Source organism: Macaca fascicularis, chromosome 9 (assembly GCF_037993035.2).
Source record: "Macaca fascicularis isolate 582-1 chromosome 9, T2T-MFA8v1.1".
NCBI lineage: Eukaryota > Metazoa > Chordata > Mammalia > Primates > Cercopithecidae > Macaca > Macaca fascicularis.
The window spans coordinates 78,647,551-78,669,983 of NC_088383.1; the positions used below are offsets into that span (position 1 = coordinate 78,647,551).

The following is a 22,433-nucleotide window of genomic DNA, read 5'->3' on the forward strand; positions in this document are numbered from 1 at the left end:
CTTAAAAGACCTGGCATCCAAGAACAGATTTTCAGTTAACCCAGCCTTTGTATCACATGGATTTTCACTATCCACCACTTCCTGTTCTCTCTCGAATCCCAAACTTCTGGTCCTTTATCATAGGACATTGTCACATCCTTCTTAGGCCCTGCCCTGCCTTTTCCCCACATTTTACTTGCTCAGGCCTCTAGCCTAAAATGGTTGAAATAGTTCTGAAATGCTTGGTGGTGATGCATCGCCTGCTATGATCAGCACCATCAGTGTTTGCAAGTACTGGTCTGGTGAGACTAATGTAATAAACTGAATGAAGAAATGTAGTATGAGAAAGAAAGCATCTAATACTATAGCATTCGAAGCTGTACAAATTCTGCAAGATTTAAAAATTATATACCTTAAACAATGTAAGTTAACAGAAAAAAAGTCAAATGACAGTTTTAATAGACTTTAAAACAGTGTACAAGTAAAAAAACACTGGTTTTGTATTTCAAAAGTTGAAGGAAGATATCCAGTCATTAAACAGTCTACAAAACATATGCCAGTAGATTACATAAAAGACTATGTACAATATAAAAAGAGCTGAAAACAGTCTTCACTGTAAAAATAATTTAAAACAAACTTTTCAATTTAAAATATTATCTATAGCACAAACACATCATGCAAATGGAAAACTAAATATACTGCATTCTTTAGTGTAGCCAAATAAATTCAGATTCAGACATCTTTTAAGTAGGGAAATGGCCATTCAGATACGATTTTTTTTCTCTGGCAGTAATGGTCCTAGCTGGGTATTTTATGCATAAAGAACAGCTATATTTCAAACCCTTTTTATTGTAATAAATACTAAAGCAACAGAGGAATACTTTATTAATTTGGGAGTAATGTTCAAAAATGGTCTGAAAAATAAATGCTTACGGTGCAATTTCATAAAGTATGAACTTCTTGAAAGACTAGAAGCTTTTGCAGCTGAGAAAGTTGATCTCTAGTTTTAAGGCAGGCTAAGCTTTTAAATAAAGATAAATTATAAGAACTAGTTTCATTCATTAACTATTCTGCTATTACAAGTTACATCATGTTCATCTCCATAATACTAGGCTAGCAGTTTGGTATTTAACACCAAATCCTCCCAATGGAAGGAGACATGTACTTTCTGGCTGAGTTATAATTAACATCTTATTACTTTGGAACTGTAATCAGGGGCCTGTTGCTCTCCTCATTAATGGAAAACAGCAGTCCAAAATATTACACTCTCCCCAGTAGAAGTACCATTATTATAGATTCGGAAAGGCTTTGCATATTCACATTTTGGCAGTTTAATACTTGTGGAAAAGATCAATGCAAGCTCTACCACAGTGATAGGTATTTAAACAACAATGGCAAATATTTCAAAACTAAGGGGATCCAGGCAGGCACTATTGTTTCTAAAGCAACTGAAACATTTCCAAAGCATTTATTTGTTTTTCAGGTTAGTTTTATGAGCCAATATAGACATTACTACATGTCCACAGGAAGTACAAAAGCCATCTTCATTTGAACATAAATACAATAATCCTGAAATTCTTAGCACCAAGTATTACTTTTAAAAGTAAAGACAACCGAGTGCCCTCCCACCTATTGTCGACTTCCTTCTACTCACATTGCATGTCATTTGAGATTTTAAAAAGTTAGCTGCCACAAGTTTTGGAAAATGCCAGTGTTTAAAAATAAGTAATTGTGTTAAAGAATCAAAAGTTTAGAGTTAACAGATTTTGAGTACTTCAAACCATTCAATGTTACAAAGAAAAGTGAAAATACCATTCTTTGGTCTAGATAAGCTGTTCCCTTTACATTAATTTAACATTCCGATGGCTTTTTGAAAACTTTAAAAATGTTGAAACTCACTAGACAAAAACAAAAATTATATATACATATGAATTTATCATACAAATGAATCTTTAAAAGAAAGTTAGTCTTGACCAACAGCTGATTAAAGATACTTAGTACCTTTTTTTTAAAAAAAAAAAAGTTAGTGTTGAATTTGTACAAGTACAGAAATAATGAAGTTAAAAATTATCCATGAAAAACAATCTATTTTACCAATCTATAAATATTACCTTTCTGGTTTCCTTGCTCTATCGAGTTCACAAGTAAACATTCATTTTGACATGCTAAAGTTCCTAATGCTGGTGGAACAATTCCTGTACCTGCACAATTATTACACTATGATTTGTTTGATGGATAGTTCATGTCTGTTACTTCCTGTTTCATAGATATAGCTTCATTAATTGCCTCTTGATCATCTCCATCAGTCCCAAATCCAGCTCCTCCAGCTCTCTCTGGAATATCAGGCTCATCTTCTAAGCCATTGTAGAATTCTTCAATTTCACTTTCATCCTCCATGGGTTCTTCTAAACTTGGACTCTGGCATGTCCCACTATCACTGTTACTGCCACAAGAACTAGAGGATAAGACGTCATCTTCAGAGTCTGAATATACCTCAGCGCCATGGAAAATGTAACGATTTGGTGGCAAAAACAGATACTGATTACCTGAAATATAATGATGAAAACGTTACTTTCAGTTTTCTAAGTCTGAGCAGTCTGGAATGAAGTGTGGGTACCAGCTCTGCCTTTTATAAGTGTCCTTATGAAAGACTACCATTAGTGTTTAAAAACAACTGGGAGGCCATGATGTGCCTGCAGTTCCAGCTACTCAGGAGGATGAGGCGGGTGGACTGCTTGAGCCCAGGAGTTCAAGGGCCAGCCTAGGCAACACAGTGATGGCCTGTCTCTTAAAAAGTAATTAAATACAAGCAATACACTTAGTCCTGGGTTCAAATCTTAGTTCTGCCATTTATTATATCTTTGCAAATTTGTAAGTGTACCTCTGTGCCTCAACTTCCTCATCTAGAGAATGAAATAAATTTTCACAACCCTATGAAGGAGGGAAGTGTGAAAAATGTAGAGAACCATATTCAATAAAGGTTATTTCGGCCGGGCACGGTGGCTCAAGCCTGTAATCCCAGCACTTTGGGAGGCCGAGACGGGTGGATCACGAGGTCAGGAGATCGAGACCATCCTGGCTAACACGGTGAAACCCCGTCTCTACTAAGAAATACAAAAAACTAGCCGGGCGAGGTGGCGGGCGCCTGTAGTCCCAGCTACTTGGGAGGCTGAGGCCGGAGAATGGCGTGAACCCGGGAGGCGGAGCTTGCAGTGAGCTGAGATCCGGCCACTGCACTCCAGCCTGGGCTACAGAGTGAGACTCCGTCTCAAAAAAAAAAATAAATAAATAAAAATAAAGGTTATTTCACCAATTATTTTAAAAAGATTTGATGAAAATGAAGTATCCAGCCCAGCCTACATTAGATACCCAATTTGTGTTCATTAAGCAACTTCTCTAAAGCACACAGGCTTTTAAAGCATCTTCATTAACTATTTTCATTTAACTTTTTTCTGATTTTAAACCTAAAATATTGTCAATAATGTAATCACCACAAATTCATAGTGTAGTCTGTAGACACTGAATCTACAGTATCACCTGTGAATCTAAATTTAGATTCACTCGAGATCTCAGGCCCCATGAGCCACCTACTGATTCAGAATGTGTGTGTATATACACATACAGTCTAAGATGCTTTTGAAGTCCTATAAGATGTAATCTGAATCCATGAATACCAATAAAGTTCTTTCTAGAGCACACCAAATCAATCCTAGCTTGGCCATTTGGGGTTTAAGTGAAAGAGTAGGATCCCTAAAAACTGATGGAAAAGTTTTCTACCCTTGAATTCACAGTATGTCCCTAACTCAACATCTCTTTTCACACATAATAAATGTAATATTTATTGTACCGTATCCCAGACTAATTCACAAAAGCCTGGTTACCACACTGGTAGGTGGCAAACCTAAAGTTCTCTCCAAAGTGGCTCTCAAACTTTTTTATACTGCATCATGACCCAATTCTCACCCTGACTACAACCTGTGTGACAATTCTGACCTGAATCCCTGAAATTTATTTCACAGTCCACTACAAATCACTGTGAAAACCACTTATTTCCCTCTATTACAACAGATACATAGTACTCATCAGTTTCCTAAGACACCACAGGCAGGGCACAGTGGCTCACACCTGTAATCCCTACACTTTGGGAGGCCAAGGCAGGCAGACTGCTTGAGCCCAGGAGTTCAAGATCAGTCTGGGCCATGTGGCAAGAACTTGTCTCTACAAAAACTAAAAAAAAAAAAAAAAAAATTAGCTGAGCATGAGGGCACGCGCCTGTGGTCTCAGCTACAGCTACTCGGGAGGCTGAGGCAGGAGAATCGCTGGAACCTGGGAGGCGGAGGTTGCCGTGAGCCGAGATCACGCCATTGTACTTCAGCCTGGACAGCAAAAGCAAAACTCCGTCTCAAAAAATAAATAAATAAAAATGTAAAAAAATAAAAATGACTGCTCCAGGTTAACTCTGTTTCCTGGGAAGAGATTTATGCGTTTGACACATCTGCCAAAATGACATTCAAGAAAAGTTCCCAGTGCAAGTCTTAGTGCACAAGTAGACTTTGTATATGATAGAGACGACTGTATATTACCTAAGTCAGTAGCAATTTTTCTACTTTCTGACTTCTGCCACGATTTGCAAACATAAGCATCCCTCTATGCTTTTTCTAGTTTCCCCTGGGAACACGTCTGCTCTTTTTAAATCCCTACCTATTGTTAAATATTTTGCTCCTTAGAAAGCCTTGTATAATCTAATCTCCAAGTACAATCTACCTTTTGGGGCTGGGCATGGTGGCTCACGCCTGTAATTCCAGCACTTCTGGAGGCTGAGGCGGGTGGATCACAAGGTCAGGAGATTGAGACTAGACTTACCAACATGGCAAAACCCTGTCTCTACTAAAAATACAAAAATCACCCGGGCATGGTGGCGCACGCCTGTAATCTCAGCTACTCAGGAGGCTGAGGCAGAAGAATCACTTGAACCTGGGAGGTGGAGGTTGCAGTGAACTGACATTGTGCCACTGCACTCCAGCCTGGGCAAGAGTGAGACTCCATCACCAAAAAAAAAAAAAAAAAAAACCCAAAAAAAACAACCTACCTTTTGGGTGATGTTTTGTTCAAAACAATACTATTTTGTTCTTCAGCAGCACCTATACCAAAGTATTAATGAGTAACACCCACATTTATAATTACATACAACATTAATCACTGTGTCTCCAGAACTTACCACAGTGCCTAATATGAAAAAGGCCAAAGGTTTATTCAACTGAACTACAATGTATTTACAGCAAATGACTGGAATACTCAAATACAGTTGTCTAAAATTTGTCAGTTTTCACCAAGTATGGTAAATGGAATGAGACTTAAGAGTTCTAAATTATAGCTAAGTTACAGTGGTTTTTTTTTTTTTTAACAGTATTTTTCTAACATTAAGTTAGGAATTTCGACCAGACTACTCGGACTTAAAACATCAGCTTCCGAACAGTAGAAAGTGATTTCACCTATGTCAATTAACACTGATTGATAAAGACTATGCATGTTCTAAACAGGGTAGAAACTATTCCTATATTCAGTGGAGAAGAATCACGGATTCTTTCCAAGTCCTCAGAGGAAACACAGATGTGTTCTAAATCTCAGACAACACTGCATAGTAGTTAAGGGGGCAGGCTCTAAGCACAAATAGACTGGAATTTTAATCTGGTTCTTTCACTTCTTAGTATTTACCGTGCATGAGGTATTTAACCTCTATGGTCCTGAGTTTTCCCACCTGCAGAAGAAAATAATAGATTCTACCTCAGAAGATTAAAATCATGTAACATATGTAAAGCAGCTAACCCACAATAAGCACCCAAATCTGTCATTGTTTCCGCCAGCTAATAACCCATTCTTATTTTTCCATCCCCTAGAGAAAACATACAGAGCACTATTAAACACTTCCTTCTCTGTATTATGAAGGATACCAGATTTACCTTTCTGATTACGAACTGTACAGTTTCTCTAAACAGAATCAACTACATAAAGCTACCCTATCGATTAACCTGCCGAAATAGCTAATTTTTTGGAAATATTGTTATGACAACTATACTTTCAAAATGGTTCGATTGCCTTTCTTACCATCAAGCCGCTTACTAATCTGCTCCTTTGCCACTCTACTAGGCCAGCATTTTCTCACTGTTCCAGCCACTGAGGTTCTTTCATTTTTCTCCCCAGTACTGGAACCAACATTCTTCAAATCCGGATTTCCCATGTGTTCAGCAATACTTTCAACATTCCTAGAAGTCTGTACTTCCTGTGGTTTTTCTTCCATACGACCTTTTGATTCAGACACATCTAAATCATCATTACTCTTAGCTGCTTGGTCTAAAAGTGTGACAATCACTGAAGAATCTGGTGGTGAAGTTCTTTCTGGTGAACTTGAGTCTTCTGAAATATGAAGAGGTGTGGGTGGCAAGTCTGACAAATAAGCCAATTCTTTTTGTGTTCGTGGGGGTTTTTCAGTAATTTCTGAAAGCTTTACAGGGTTACAGCAAAGTTTGGCATATTCACCACCTAACCTATGACACAATTCATTAATTATGACATCACAGTCTCCAAGAAGCTCTACATCAAAATGCAGATGAGGCAAAGGTTCTCTATTAATTAATATCTGAGGCACTTCATGGGGTATGGAACCTAAAATAGGGTGAAAAATAAAAGTTAGAAAAAGGGAGGAAGAAGTAAGCTAATAAAACCACAACAGATACATTACACAAAAATCCAACAAGGGCTTGAGCTCCAAATTTCCAAAAAAAACCCATGAACTAAATACTTAACCAAGCCATTACATTTCATCAAGCAAGCAGATAGGCAGTTAAATGTCTTTTATAAAACGTTCAGGTTCTGCTCCTGTCACCTGGTTACCCCTGAGCAATATTCCCAGACTTTCCCACTCTGAACCTCAAATTTCCTTGTCTGTAGAATGGGGATAATAGTACTTTTCCACAAGACTGTGAAGATTAAATGAGTTAATAAGTCAAGTGCATAGAAGAGTTCTTGGCACATAAATGTTCTACTTAAGTAGCTCCTGATATAAAGAAGGTGAGCCGGGTGCGGTGGCTGACACCTGTAATCCCAGCACTTTGGATGGCCGAGGCAGGCGGATCACCTGAGGTCAGGAGTTCAAGACCAACCTGACCAACATGGTGAAACCCCGTCTCTACTATTAGCCGGGTGTGTGGTGGCGCATGCCTCTAATCCCAGCTTCTTGGGAGGAAAAATGCTTGAATCCAGGAGGCAGAGATTGTAGTGAGGAAGAGACTGCAGTGAGCCAAGATCATGCCATTGCACTCCAGCCTGGGCAACGAGGGAGGCAAGGAGGACGGGAGGAAGGATGGGAGGGAGGATGGAAGGATGGGAGGGAGGATGGAAGGATGGGAGGGAGGATGGGAGGAAGGAAGGACGGACAGAAGGATGGACTGATGGGAAGAAGGACGAATGGACAGAAGGACGGACATACAGAAGAAAGGAAGGACAAACAGAAGGAGGAAGGATGGAAGGATGGAAAGATGGAAGGAAGGGAGGAAGGGAGTGGGGGGGAGGGGAGGGAAGGAAAAAAGTCATACAAATAAATTCTACACTATTGTAAACCTGTTTCTTTTTTTAATTATCTTTGCAACACACCATACTATCCCACAGAAAGCTTTCGAAATAAAAAACGGGGCGTGGTAGCTCATGCCTGTAATCCTAATGCTTTGAGAGGCAGAGGAGGAAGGATCACTTGAGGCCAGGAGTTTATGACCAGCCTGGACAACAAAGTGAATCCCGTTTCTACAAAAAAAAATTTTTTTTCATTAGCCAAGCATGGTGTGCGTGTGTGATCCTAACTACTGGGGAAGCTGAAGTGGACGGATTGCTTGTCCCCAGGAGTTCAAGGCTGCAGTGAGCTATAACTGCACCACTGCACTCTAGCCTGAGCTACAGCAAGACACCCATCTCTTAAAAATAAAAATAAAAAAAGCTTTTAAGCAGAGTGCCTCTGAATTTGCTTTAAAAAGAGTAACTCAAGAACAAAGGGACTTGTATATTACATTTTCATGTTTCATTTAATTGCAAATTGTCTTGTATTCTACTTTAACAGAATTTCACAGCTAATTAGGTAAGACTGAGTTAACTGCTAAAGCCACAAGATATGGGATAGACACAAAATTGAAGAGCTTGACTCCATGTTTCCTTCAACTGTTTACTCTGGCTGCCTTGACTGCTGATGTGGGGTCTAATTAAATTCTCCGGCTAGGGATTTAATATTGTTTCCTGTCCTCTTTCTCTCACTTGTGAAAGGATACATCTGATGCAACTGAAATCTCTCTCTCTCCTCCTCCTCCTCCTCTGATTCTAAACTAGAGGAGAGAACAGTATGAGAATACATATGACAAAGAAATGTTCCTGAGAGTAACAGGGATTTAAATTTTATGTGAACATTTTATAAACACACCCTTTTGGGTAAACTAGACCAACATATCACCATTATGACTTGGCTATTATTACAACAAGAATGAACCAATCATTTTGAGCCCCGAAATTCCATCTTACATGGTACGTTACACTTCTACCTTCTACCAAACTATATATTTGAATTTATTAAATGTGAAATCAATTAAATTTGAAAGATCAACTGTAATCTTAAGAATAAAAATATGAGGATTAAGGACCATTTCATAAATTAATTGATGCTAACATTAAAAACACATTCCACCAAAAAGTCTAAGTTACACTCTTTACCTTTGTCTTAATTTTTCACATAAATCAGAAGTAGAGTTTAGCATTACTTGTGGGGTTTTTTGTTTTTGATTTTTTGAGACAGAGTCCCACTCTGTCGCCCCGGCTGGAGTGCAGTGGCACAATCTCGGCTCATTGCAACCTCTGCCTCCTGGGTTCAAGCGGTTCTCACACCTCAGCCTCCCACGTAGCTGGAACTACATGCGCACACCACCACGCCCAACTGATTTTTGTATTTTTAGCAGAGACAGGGTTTCACCATGTTGGCCAGGCTGGTCTCAAACTGCTGCCCTCAAGGGATCCACACACCTCGGCCTCCCAAAGTGCTGAGATTACAGGCATGAGTCACTAACGTTACTTGTGTTTTGACAACCCTCCACACCCCATCAAAATGTCAGATTCACCAGTCTCAATGAACAACAATGCCACATAAAAAATAGTTGAGCCAGATGTGGAGGCTTGTGCCTGTAATCCTAGCTACTCAAGGGGCTGAGGCAGGAGGATCCTTGAGCCCAGGAGTTCAAATCCAGCCTGGGCAACACAACAGGACCTCATCTCTACTATAAATAAACAATTTCTGGCCGGGCATGGTGGCTCATGCCTGTAATCCCAGCACTTTGGGATGCCAAGACGGGTGGATCACCTGAGCTCAGGAGTTCGAGACCAGCCTGGCCAACATGGCGAAACCCGGTCTCTACTAAAAATATAAAAAGTTAGCCAGGCATGTTGGTGGACAACTGTAATCCCAGCTACTCAGGAGGCTGAGGCAGGAGGATCGCTTGAACCCAGGAGGCGGAGGTTGCAGTGAGCTGAGATCACGCCACCGCACTCCAGCCTGGGCAATAAGAGGGAAACTCCATCTCAATAAATAAACAAACAATTTCGAAAATTAGCTCTTCACCACTCTTTCAAACAGAAGCAGAGTAAGATTACTAGAGTTAGGGTCTATTATACAGATCCACAACCCATGACATTATATATAGAAATGATCTCCAAAAGCCATCACCAACTTACTTGGAATTAGTGCTACCGGTCTTACTTTGAGGGAAGACCCAATAACAATGAGGAGGTCAACTTCATCTTTGTCATACTTCATGGCTCTATGAAACTGTTCTGGTAAATTTTCACCAAAAAACACAATCTCTGGTTTCATGATAGCAAGCGGTTCATCAGCTGGGCACCTAGGACATCGAGGAACTACCTACGAATTTTCAGATTTTGGTTGAGACAGAGAAGCAAACAGTAAGCTCAAGTTAGAAATAGTCAACATTTCCATACCTCTAAGAATACATTTCAGAATTATTAAAAAAAAAAAAAAAAAAAACAGAAAAGCTATAGATAAACAGCAACTGGGTAACAATCTAAACGTCAATGATGGGTAGTTTATTAACATACTATGAAACAGTGAAATACTATGCTCTTGTTATAATATCTATATAGAAAAACACTTGACATTGAAGAGTCCATCATATAAGAGGAAAAACACAATGTGTGTATATACACAAAATGGGAATTGATCCTTTAAAAGAAAAATACACATTTGTAAAACAAAATGACTCCATTTTATTTATTTGAGATGGAGTCTCATTCTGTTGCCCAGGCTGGAGTGCAGTGGCATGATCTCAACTCACTACAACCTCCACCTCCTGAGTTCAAATGATTCTCCTGCCTCAGCCTCCCAAGTAGCTGAGATTAAAGGCATATGCCACCATGCCAGGCTAATTTTCGTATTTTTAGGAGAGACGGGGTTTTGCCATGTTGGCCAGGCTGGTCTTGAACTTCTGACCTCAAATGATCCACCCACCTCAGCCTCCCAAAGTGCTGGGATTACAAGCATGAGCCACTGCACCCGAACAATGATTCCATTTTAATATACTATTCTTCCTCTTTCATAATAATATAATTAACTCTATATATTGCTAAGCACACAGGACATATTTCTGGATAATTTTTATTTTCTGCTACATTTTCCTATATTTTTTGGCAATGAACATGTATGAAATAATTTTAAAAGATTACCACAACTAATTTAAGGTTCAAATCTGACAGGCACAAAAAGAGGAAGGAGAAAAACTACAACAACAACAACTTGCTTATGATCTGATGTTTTAGGTTCGGCTTAGATACTAAGAAGCCAATTTCATAATTTTAACAGACTTTATAGGGCTGTTTTCTATATAAGGTATTGAAAGGTTCTTGTATATTTTACCAAAATTCCCAATTACTATTTTCTTCCTGAATATTTCTGTATCACGTATACCTTTAAGGGTAAAAAAAGGATTTTGAGGCAAAAGAAGAAATACTTCAGAGACATGCACAATTCCTAAAATACGGGAAACAAATTACCTGATTAAAAATATCTCCTCGTACAGCTTCACAGTCAACTTTGTATTTACAAATCAGGCAAGATGCTGTTGCAAAGGAACCTAAAAACAACCAACATATATGTGCTTTATTAATGAAGTATTTCTGTTTCTTGAACACACCACGAATGTTATAAAGTTTGACATCAGAAATGTTAACAGGGTTTAAAGATTTTTAACTTTGATTTTAAACCTCAGAACACACTGCAGATTTTGTGATACACTACAGGAGAATCTAGGGGATGAATAATTTATATATTTATTTATACATAGAATGAACACAATTCTCAATCGCTGAGACAATAATGATGCCTTCTAAAGCTACTCTTTTGAACAAAACTGTAATAACTCGCTCCTGCAGAGCTAAAATCCTGCAGAGTTGAACAGTTCCAATTCTATTACCTTAGTTCAGCAGTTCTTAGAAACACTTTAGATACCTAATGGCGTGTTCATACTTGTTTTACATTAAACATTTCTGAATCTCTGAATTCTGTACATCTCAACTATCCAGTTCTTTTAGTTTCATAAACTAAAGATGTCACATTTCTTCATTAATAGCTAACATTACTCTTGTAATCAGTTTTTTTTTTTTTTTTTGGACAGAGTCTCACTCTCTGTCTCCCAGGCTGGAGCGCAATGGTGCAATCTTGGCTCACTGCAACCTCCAACTCCCAAGTTCAAGTGATTCTCATGCCTCAGCCTCCTAAGTGGCTGGGATAACAGGTACGCCACCATGCCCGGCTAATTTTTGTATTTTTAGTAGAGCCAGGGTTTCACCATGTTGGCCAGGCTGTTCTCGAACTCCTGGCCTCATGTGATCCGCCCGCTTCAGCTTCCCAAAGTGCTAGGATTACAGGCGTGAGTCACCACACCCAGCCAGAAAAGATTATTTAAAATAATTGAATGCATGCAACTGCAGCATCTTTTGAAATCAAAAGCAAATTAATATTTGAGGTTTTATATAATTAACTGTTTTTATTATTTTTGTTTTCTACTTTTCTACTTTTCGGAGGTTATCTATAATTAACGAGATAACATGATTAAATAATGCTTTATCTCCACTTCTCAATGGCAGTCTGCTTTAGAGGAAAAATCCTCCTATAAAACTAAAATAAATTACAGAAAACCATTCTGAAGTTTACTAACCATGACACTGAATTATCCTCTGGATTCCCGCAACCTGTTCCAGCGTGTCTATGTTCTGGGTATAGTTGCGAAGTAGTTTTCCTTCCTTATCTGACAAGGCTATGAATTTGTGACAGAGAGATGGTTGGAATTGTCCAGGATATATTTCCTATATCAAGTAAAAGGTAGAAAAAATTTACATTAGTGAAATAAACTACAGATGTCATATGTTTAACAAAAAACTACCGATAATCCCCCACATATAATTTTAAAAATGAAATAGATGAGCATTTTAAAGTATCTAGATGGATGCAACACACACCTACAAAAGGACTGTTGCTGTCATGTATAAAACTCAGCAATTAGTGAACTTGGCCCCTTGAAGAAAAAGACAAAGTCAGCCCATAAATATCTCTAATAAATGTTGATATTTTAATAAAAGTCAGAAGTAACACAACCTTAGGATATCTAATTTTTGTTGGCTGCAAATTCAGATTTTTTTCTTTAAAGAAAAATGGGAAACTTTAAAATTACAGGTATCAAGGTAGGGTGATTTTTAAAAAAGCACTGTCAATACACGAATATTTTAAAATTTTTTTGATTTATCATTCATTAGAATATCAACCTGTTGGAAGTTTAAAGCTAAAGTTTTAATCCTTACCAAAATTGTTTTCCTTCCACTGCACAGGCACATACTGGTATAGTATAGAGTTGCTCATGAATGCTGAGTTGCTGGATTTTGTGTGTGTGTTTTTCCCCCCAAATAATGCTTCAATGCTGTTTCTTCTTTAAAAACAAAGAATTCAGATATACACATGGCAAAAAGATCAGAGAAAAAGTATCAATTTTGGTCCTCCCAACTTTTGACAGTGTTTTTATTAAATTTCATTTAGTAAGTGACTATGGCAAAGGAAGTTTCTTCTCTACTTTTTCCTTTAAAGTAGTAGTGCTATCATCTACTTACTTCCTTACCATTCATTACAGGCTCTAATCTATCATAATGCTAGCAAAAAACTAGACACAACCGTATGCCCATCAGTAGGGAACCGGTTGTATAAATATGGTACGTCCATAATAGTGGAATATGTAGCCATTAAAAAGAATGAGGGCGATCTAGATGAACTGCCCTAGAAAATGGTTCATGACATACGTGAAAAAAGCAAATTAGTCACCAGTATGTATAACTTTTGTTTTTGTTACTAAGCAAAAATTGAAATTATATGCACATGTATATAGAGATGTCCATTTAATCAACCAAGTCAGGAAGGATACAAACAGGCTGTAAGCAGATGTGGGGAGCTTTCACTTCTGACATTATACAAAAAAGTTTAATAGCAATTAAGGATGACTTTTTACCTATTTAATATTTCAAATTAAAAAAAAAAATCCCCAATGAAATTTCTAGGTTCTACTACCCAGGCTTCTAAGTAAAACTTAAGTGAATTCTGTAACAGCTATCACATACATGTCCACATGCTGCTAAAAACCTAGTATCCCAAAATATTGCCATACATTCAAATATTTATCACAAATTTTATGAATAACTCTTTCCAATTTAAGAAATGGACAGTGCATATAGTAGCAAGGGAAAAGCTTAATAAAGTCAATGTTTACAGAAAATCAAAAGCCATTGTTTTGGAAAAGTGACTTGTGTTAAATCCACCACTGTTTTCTTCCCCAGAATGCTTTGTTCTAATACATTTACATTTGAGAGATTAAGCATTGTAATGTCTTATTAAAGCTCCTTCTGGAAACAGCTTTTAGAGTATTTTCGGCACTACGAGAATATGCTAGACAACAGATAAAATAGGATCCATAGTAGTAAGCAAGTGATAATAGCATGCCAAATGCAGAATTAAAAAGAGAAAATAACTCCAACGCATGGTCAGGGAACAAGAGCAAGTACCAAGACTCCACCCTCCCTGAATTAACTGTGTGCCTTATCCACGTCCACCCCCACCCTTCCTAAAGGGTAGAGTTAAGAGAAACAAACAAGTATGGAACACTAGATTTAGCTCTTACACTTGTTTCCCTCCATGTCCCACTTATAACAGTTCAAAGTTAGCCCTTAAAATTAACTATTTAACTACCTTTAAGACAAATCATAAAGGACATTTTTTATTTTATGGGCCTTTTTTTTTTTTTGAGACAGAGTTGCGCTCTTTTTGCCCAGGCTAGATGGAGTGCAATGGCACAATCTCGGCTCACCGCAACCTTCGCCTCCCGGGTTCAAGTGATTCTCCTGCCTCAGCCTCCTGAATAGTTGGGATTACAGGCATGTGCCACCACCCCGGCTAATATTGTATTTTAGTAGAGATGGGGTTTCTCCATGTTGGTCAGGCTGGTCTTCAACTCCTGACCTCAAGTGATCCACCTGCCTCGGCCTCCCAAAGTGCTGGGATTACAGGCGTGTGCCACCATGCCTGACCAAGCCTACATTTTACGTATGTGAGAATCTGAATGATTTGGGTCTCTGACTCATACTTTCTGTCACGTATGAAATGGACCATGTCTGAATTATTAAATTTAAATACAGTGTTCAAACTAAGAAATAGTACAGATGTAGTGGCTCACACCTCTAATCCCAGCAGTTTGGAAGGCTGAGGCGGGCAGGTTACTTGAGACCAGGAGTTCGAGACCAGCCTGGGCAACATGGTGAAACCCTGACTCTACAAAAAACACAAAAATTACAAAAATTAGCCGGGCCTCATGGTTCATGCCTGTAGTCCCAGAAACTCAGGAGGCTGAGGTGGGAGGATCACCTGAGCCCAGGTAGGAAGAGGTTCCAGTGAGCTATGATCATGTCACTGCTCTCCAGCCTGGGTGACAGAGAGAGCCTTTTAAAAAACACAAAACAAGCCGGGCGCGGTGGCTCAAGCCTGTAATCCCAGCACTTTGGGAGGCCGAGACGGGCGGATCACGAGGTCAGGAGATCGAGACCATCCTGGCTAATATGGTGAAACCCCGTCTCTACTAAAAAGTACAAAAAAAAATTAGCCGGGCGAGGTGGTGGGCGCCTGTAGTCCCAGCTACTCGGGAGGCTGAGGCAGGAGAATGGCGTAAACCCAGGAGGCGGAGCTTGCAGTGAGCTGAGATCCGGCCACTGCACTCCAGCCTGGGCGACAAAGCGAGACTCCGTCTCAAAAAAAAAAAAAAAAAAAAACACACAAAACAAACAAACAAAAAAGGAATCTGAAATAATGAAAAAAATTACTCTGGAAGGACTGTTCTAATATAAACCACTCCTCCTAAGATAGGACCACTTGTTGAAAACCAAATGACTGGAGATACAACTTACAGATAGAATATGGATTAACTCTTCCACAGTGAAAGTGTGACATGCTTAGTCCTATTCCAAGCAAGACAGGCCACCCAGTTTGAATATCCTAATGCCTTTTTAAGGAACCAATCATGAGGGCTGGGCCATTCTGTTGCTGCCATACAGATCCTTATAGACTAAGAATGGAAGCAGAACTGGAACCAAAGGCTCAAAACACTGTAAAAATAAACCCTGCTTTCACATAGCTGTGTCTGGAAACATGTAAATAATCCAGGAATTGGCCATAGGCAACCAACGTGGTCAAAATTAAAGCTTAGAACTATCTGCAGAAAAAATGGCTTTTCTCCAGAGATTATGCCTTTCCTTCTTCTCCAAATTTCTAGCAATATGAATAAGACTCCAGTAAAGGCACAGGTGTAAATGCAGTCCCTCAAAACTAAGAAAGCTGGGCGTAGTGGCACAGGCCTGTAGTTCCAGCTACTGGGGAGACAGGTGAGGGAAAATCACTCGAGTCTGGGAGTTAGAGCGCTGTAGTACTCTAGGATCGTGCCTATGGATGGGCAATACACTCCAGCTCACACAACATAACGAAATTCACCCCCACCTTTTTTTTTTTTTTTTGAGACAGAGTCACCCAGGATGGAGTACAGTGGCACGATCTTGGCTCATCGCAACCTCCGCCTCCTGGGTTCAGGCAATTCTCCCACCTCAGCCTCCCAAGTAGCTGGCACTACAGGTGCACGCCACCACACTCAGCTAATTTTGTTTATTTTTAGTAGAGACACGGTTTCGCCATGTTGGTCAGGCTGGTCTCAAACTCCTGACCTCAGGTGATCCACCTGCCTTGGCCTCCCAAAGTGCTGGGATTACAGGTGTGAGCCACTGTGCTCAGCCAAAATTTCCTCTTTAAAAATAAGAATTTTAAATTAAAGAACTTATCAAAATTTACCGATGTTAATCTTTGCTGATATCCACCTCCCTCCTATATATAGTTCAGATGGAGGCAGTAAGTAGAGTTGCTAAGAAAATAGAACGTAAATGTTCCTGTCAAAAAAAGTGAAATACATCAATCCTGGTAAGAAGAGTCCTCATAATCCCTCCTGTCTCTTTCATTCCACAAAACCACACTTGAATAAACTGCTCAACATCTTAATCAATACTAATAAATTGGTCATATGACAAATTCAACTGCATTTCAATATATAAATGAGTATGGCTATGTTCTAATAAAAGTTTGTATTTATGAACACTGACATGAGAAATTTATATAATTTTCAAGCGTCATGAAACAGTTCTTTCAATTTTTTTCCCCAGTCATTTAAAATTAATCATTAGCAGGGGGTGGAGGTGGGACTGGGAAGACGTTGGGAATAATAAGTTCAGGAGATCTATTGTTGACTATAATTAAGAACATACTGTGGCCGGACACGGTAGCTCATGCCTGTAATCCCAGCACTTTGGGAGGCCGAGGCAGGCGGATCACCTGAGGTCAGGGGTTCAAGACCAACCTGGTCAACACGGTGAAACCCCGTCTCTACTAAAAATACAAAAATCAGCTGGGCATGGAGGCAGGCACCTGTAATCCCAGCTACTTGGGAGGCTGAGGCAGGAGAATCACTTGTACCTGGGAGGCGGAGGTTGCAGTGAGCCAAGATAGCACCACTGCACTCCAGCCTGGGGAAGAGAGAGAGATTTTGTCTCAAAACAAAAACAAGAACAACAACAACAAAAAAAACATATTGTATACCTGAAAATTATTAAGAGATTTTAAATGTTCTCACCACCAAAAAAAAGTATGTGAAGTAATGAATATTAGCTTGAGTTAGCCATTCCATAACATACACACGTCAAAACATCATGTTGTATACCACATAAATTTTATTTGTTGATTTAAGTAATAAATTAATGCTTAATGCTTAGCTCACAGGCTATACAAAAACGGGAAATGGGCCACATTTGGACTGAGGCCATAGTATGCCAATCCCTGTATTAACCTAACACAAGAGAATGTCAAACTGCCAGTCACCACTTAATAAATTTTAGTATGTACCACGTATAACATAAGCACTTTTAATTTCCTCTTTATTACGCTACAGACAAGGCTGAGAACTGGGTTTAAAAAAATGTGTTCAAGGATGTAAAGAAAATAAAGAACATATGACAGAGACCCTATGCAGTCCGCAAAGCAGACTACATTTACTACCAGGCCCTACCTTACTACAGAAAGTTTGCTGACCCAGCTGTAGACGTATACCCCGATGCAGATGAAAAAACACAAAACAAACATAACTTGCCATTTTGGTCACAAGAGCAAATAAGTAGCAGAGCCCTGTTTTGATATGAAAATCCAGCACTGCACTGAGCAACAGGCAAGATCCCATCTCTATCAAAAATACAAAAAAAATAGCTGGGCATGGTGGTGCACACTTGTGGTCACAGCTACTCAGGAGGTGAGAGGATCACCTGAAGCCAGGGAACAGAGGTTGCAGTCCAGCCTGGGTGTCAGAGCAAGACCCTATGTCAAAAAAAAAAAAAAGGAAAGAAAAAGAAAACCCGAAAACCCCAGCACTTAACCCTCTATGCAATATTTACTGCCTTTTCAATTTGTGAACCCTCATCCTCAAGTTTTCTATTTTTCTTTTAGGATAAGCACCATTTCTATTATGTATTACAAACCAAATGACTAAAACTAGTAAGTATGTTTCAGTTTGCTCACCTTCATGGGATTACTAAAGGCTGGAACCCCGGTAAGCCTAACTCTTCGAGAATATATAATGTACATGTACAACTATTATGTATCCATAAAAATAAAATTTTTAAGGTAAATCAAAAGAAAAAGAACATAATATTCCCAGAAGTCAGTATGAAAAAGCACCCAAATGGGGAAAATGGCTAAGAACAAAGAGGTAATTCAGGGATATACAAATGGCCAGTAGTAACCACCAGTCATCCACATTAATAAAAACAGAACAGGCCTAACATGGTGGTTTAATGCCTACAATCCCAGCACTTTGAGTAGCTGAGGCAGGATAATCACTTGAGCTCAGGAATTTAAGACCAGCCTGGGCAACATAGTGAGACTGTCCATACAAAAAAAACCAGGCCGGGGGCGGTGGCTCAAGCCTGTAATCCCAGCACTTTGGGAGGCCGAGATGGGCGGATCACGAGGTCAGGAGATCGAGACCATCCTGGCTAACACGGTGAAACCCCGTCTCTACTAAAAAATACAAAAAACTAGCCGGGCGAGGTGGCGGGCGCCTGTAGTCCCAGCTACTCGGGAGGCTGAGGCAGGAGAATGGCGTAAACCCGGGAGGCGGAGCTTGCAGTGAGCCGAGATCGAGCCACTGCACTCCAGCCTGGGTGACAGAGCCAGACTCCGTCTCAAAAAAAAAAAAAAAAAAAAAAAAAAACCAAAGAAACAGCCAGGCATGGTGGTGCACACCTCTAGTACTAGCTACTTGGGAGGCTGAGGCAGGAGAATCATTTGAGCCCAAGAGCTGGAGGCTGCAGTGAGCTATAAGATCACACCACTACACTCCAGCTTGGATAACAGAGGGAGACCCTGTCTCAAAAAATAAGATGCTGAGTCAGGCGCGGTGACTCACGCCTGTAATCCCAGCACTTTGGGAGGTCAAGGCAGGCATATCACCTGAGGTTAGGAGTTCGAGACCAGCCTGGCCAACATAGTGAAACCCCATTTATACGAAAAATACAAAAAATTAGCTGGGCATGGTGGCGCATGCCTATAATCTCAGGAACTTGGGAGGTTGAAGCAGGAGAATTGCTTGAACCCGGGAGGCAGAGGCTGCAGTGAGCCAAGATGACGTCACTGCACTCTAACCTGAGTGACACAGTGAGACTCCGTCTCAAAAACACATAAATAAAGCTGGGTGCAGCTTTATTTTTATAATTTTATTTAAAATTGTATTTATTTTTGAGATGGGGTCTCACTCCGTCGCCCAGGCTGGAGTGCAGTGGTGTAATACTGGCTCGCTGCAACCTCCGCCTCCTGAGTTCGAGCAATTCTCCTACCTCAGCCTTCCGACCAGCTGGGACTACAGGCGCATGCCACCATGGCCAGCTAATTTTTTGTATTTTTAGTAGAGACGGGGTTTCACCGTGTTTGCCAGGCTGGTCTCAAACTCCTACCTCAAGTGATCCACCCGCCTCGGCCTCCCAAAGTGCTGGGTTTACAGGTGTGAGTCACTGCACCCGGCCTGCTTTACTTACTATAGTTTTCAAACTGCCTTAAAAACAACCCTAGATCAAAAAGACAAAAACGTAAGATACCCATCAATAGGAGACTAATATACTGTGAAACGACTTTAAAATAGAATGCTATGCAGCGTTCTTTGAAAAATAAGGTCTGTTAAGTGCTGTTATGAAATTATTCTCAAGAATATTATATGGTGAAAAAAGCAAGACAGAAAAGGTATTTTTGATTCTGTTGGTAATCATTTATCAAGTATTAAAAACTTATGCTGCCATCCCTCCTCCACCCCAACACAAATTTTTTTCCCCCTGAATGATACCCCAGAGTTTCACCATAGTAACCATTGAGGACAGATATGAGGAGCAGGAAAGACTGAAGGGTCAAACTACATACAGAGACAAGATTTTTGAAAGATACTGCACTCCAGTCTGGGTATCAGAGCCAGGCCCTGTCTCAAAAAAAAAAAAAAAAATTTTATATATATATATATGTATTTTGATGCTAAGAACGTATTCTGGGGTTTTTATGGATTTTGGGTGGGTACAGGTGGCAGCAGCATGATAAATTAGCCAAATCAGCTAAATCGCAAAGTGCTGGGATTACAGGTGTGAGCCACCGCACGCAGCCCTAATGGAAGATTTTATTTCAACCTTTCCAAGCTGCAATACGACAAAACGTATCAGGAGACTTAAAGGCTTAAAGAAGAACTTTGATATGTTTCTCTGAAGTTCAACTGAAATTCACTTTCAGGAATTTATCCTAAGAACACTGGAAACATACCAAAAGAAGACAGCTGTAGCAACACTATTTGTACATCCAAATGTACAAATACAGAATTACAATTCACCACTTCATAAACAACCATTAAAAAGTATTCAATCCCAGCACTTTGGGAGGCCGAGACGGGCGGATCACGAGGTTAGGAGATCGAGACCACGGTGAAACCCCATCTCTACTAAAAAATACAAATAAAAAAAATTAGCCCGGCGTGGTGGCAGGCGCCTGTAGTCCCAGCTACTCGGGAGGCTGAGGCAGTAGAATGGCGGGAACCCGGGAGGCAGAGCTTGCAGTAAGCCGAGATCACGCCACTGCACTCCAGCCTGGGTGACAGAGCGAGAGACTCCGTCTCAAAAAAAAAAAAAAAAAAGTATTCAAGTACCTCACAGAAAGTAAGTTTATTATATTAAGTAGAAAATACTACAAATCGAAAGCAAAGTAAAACAGCCAACTTTTTTCTTTTCAGGGATGGGTCTTGCTCTGTCACTCAGGCTGGTGTGCAGAGGTGAGATCACAGCTCACTGCAGCCTCAAACTCTTTGGTTCAAGCAATCTTCCCACCCTACCCTCTTGAGTTGCTGGGACTACAATTGCAAGCCACCGGGCCCAGCAAAAGCCAAATTTTACGCTAAAAAGGTAACATAAATCCAGCTACAATACTATAAATGTATACATATATAATCCATATACACGTATTAAAACATTATCTTCAGATGAATGGCACGGTGGCTACCATCTATTTTCTTTTTACTGACGTTGATTTTTTTTTTTTTTTGAGACGGAGTCTTGCTCTGTAGCCCAGGCTGGAGTGCAGTGGCCAGATCTCAGCTCACTACAAGCTCCGCCTCCTGGGTTCACGCCATTCTCCTGCCTCAGCCTCCTGAGTAGCTGGGATTACAGCGCCCGCCACCACGTCCATCTAATTTTTGTATTTTTAGTAGAGATGTGGTTTCACCATATTGGTCAGGCTGGTCTCAAACTTTTGACCTTGTGATCCGCCCACTGTGACCTCCCAAAGTGCTGGAATTACAGGCGTGAGCCACCACGCCCCACCGAACACAGTCCTTTTTATTTAAAAAAATTTATTTTATACATCCTAATTCAGTTTCATCTTGACTCTAAATACAACCACTCATTTTTATTAGCATCAGTGAATTATTTTAGGTTTCTGAGAACCATGACCACAACTTATTATCAATTTAAGTCATTATGCAGAAGGATAAGAACACAGTTCAGGCAGGGCGAGGTGGCTCATGCCTGTAATTCCAGAACTTTAGGAGGCCAAGGTGGGTGGATCACCTGAGGTCAGGAGTTCGAGACCAGCCTGGCCAACATGATGAAACCCCACCTCTGCTAAAAATTAAAAAAAATGGCTGGGCACAGTGGCTCATGCCTGTAATACCAGCACTCTGGGAGGCAGAGATGGGTGGATCACAAGGTCAGGAGTTCAAGACCAGCCTGGCCAATATGGTGAATATCACTTAAGCCCCATCTCTACTAAAAATACAAAATTAGCTAGGCATGGTGGTGAGCACCTGTAATCCCAGCTACTCAGGAGGCTGAGGCAGGAGAACTGCTTGAACCCGGGAAGCAGAGGTTGTAGTAAGCCAAGCTCCCGTAATCAAGGCTACTCAAGAGGCTGAGGCAGGAGAATCACTTGAACCTGGGAGGCGGAGGTTGCAGTGAGCTGAGATTGCACCATCGCACTCCAGCCTGAGCAACAAGAGCAAAACTCCATCTCCAAAAAACAAACAAAAAAAATATAGTTCAGAAATGTATTTAACTTAAATTTAAAGCCCCATAGCTTTAAAACTGGCCTTAACTGTCTTTGTGTGAAAGAATCCTGCAACCTCCACCTCCCAGGTTCAAGTGATTCTCCTGCCTCAGCCTCCTGAGTAGCTGAGATTACAGGTGTGCACCACCACATCTGGCTATTTTTTCTTAGTAGAGAC

At 40.1% G+C, this 22,433-nt stretch overlaps 1 protein-coding gene across 6 annotated transcripts in view; it reads right to left on the minus strand.

Moving 5' to 3' along the window:
- Positions 1-406: 406 nt before the first annotated feature.
- Positions 407-22,433, minus strand: part of SIRT1 (sirtuin 1) — a 36,257-nt gene continuing 14,230 nt past the window's right edge. Inside the window, exons 2-7 of one of the 6 annotated variants that reach the window (XM_045361127.3) lie at positions 12,874-12,995; positions 12,234-12,381; positions 11,071-11,150; positions 9,739-9,925; positions 6,085-6,642; positions 407-2,525 (exon numbers count right to left, since the gene is read on the minus strand). In XM_045361127.3, the coding sequence (XP_045217062.1) occupies positions 2,197-2,525; positions 6,085-6,642; positions 9,739-9,925; positions 11,071-11,150; positions 12,234-12,381; positions 12,874-12,906 (1,335 nt within the window). In that variant the 5' untranslated portion in view covers positions 12,907-12,995 and the 3' untranslated portion in view covers positions 407-2,196. Of the gene's footprint in view, positions 2,526-6,084; positions 6,643-8,205; positions 8,346-9,738; positions 9,926-11,070; positions 11,151-12,233; positions 12,382-12,873; positions 12,999-22,433 lie in introns of those variants that run through there. The other 5 variants (XM_015456291.4, XM_005565730.5, XM_074002005.1 and 2 more) reach the window with 5 other exon arrangements.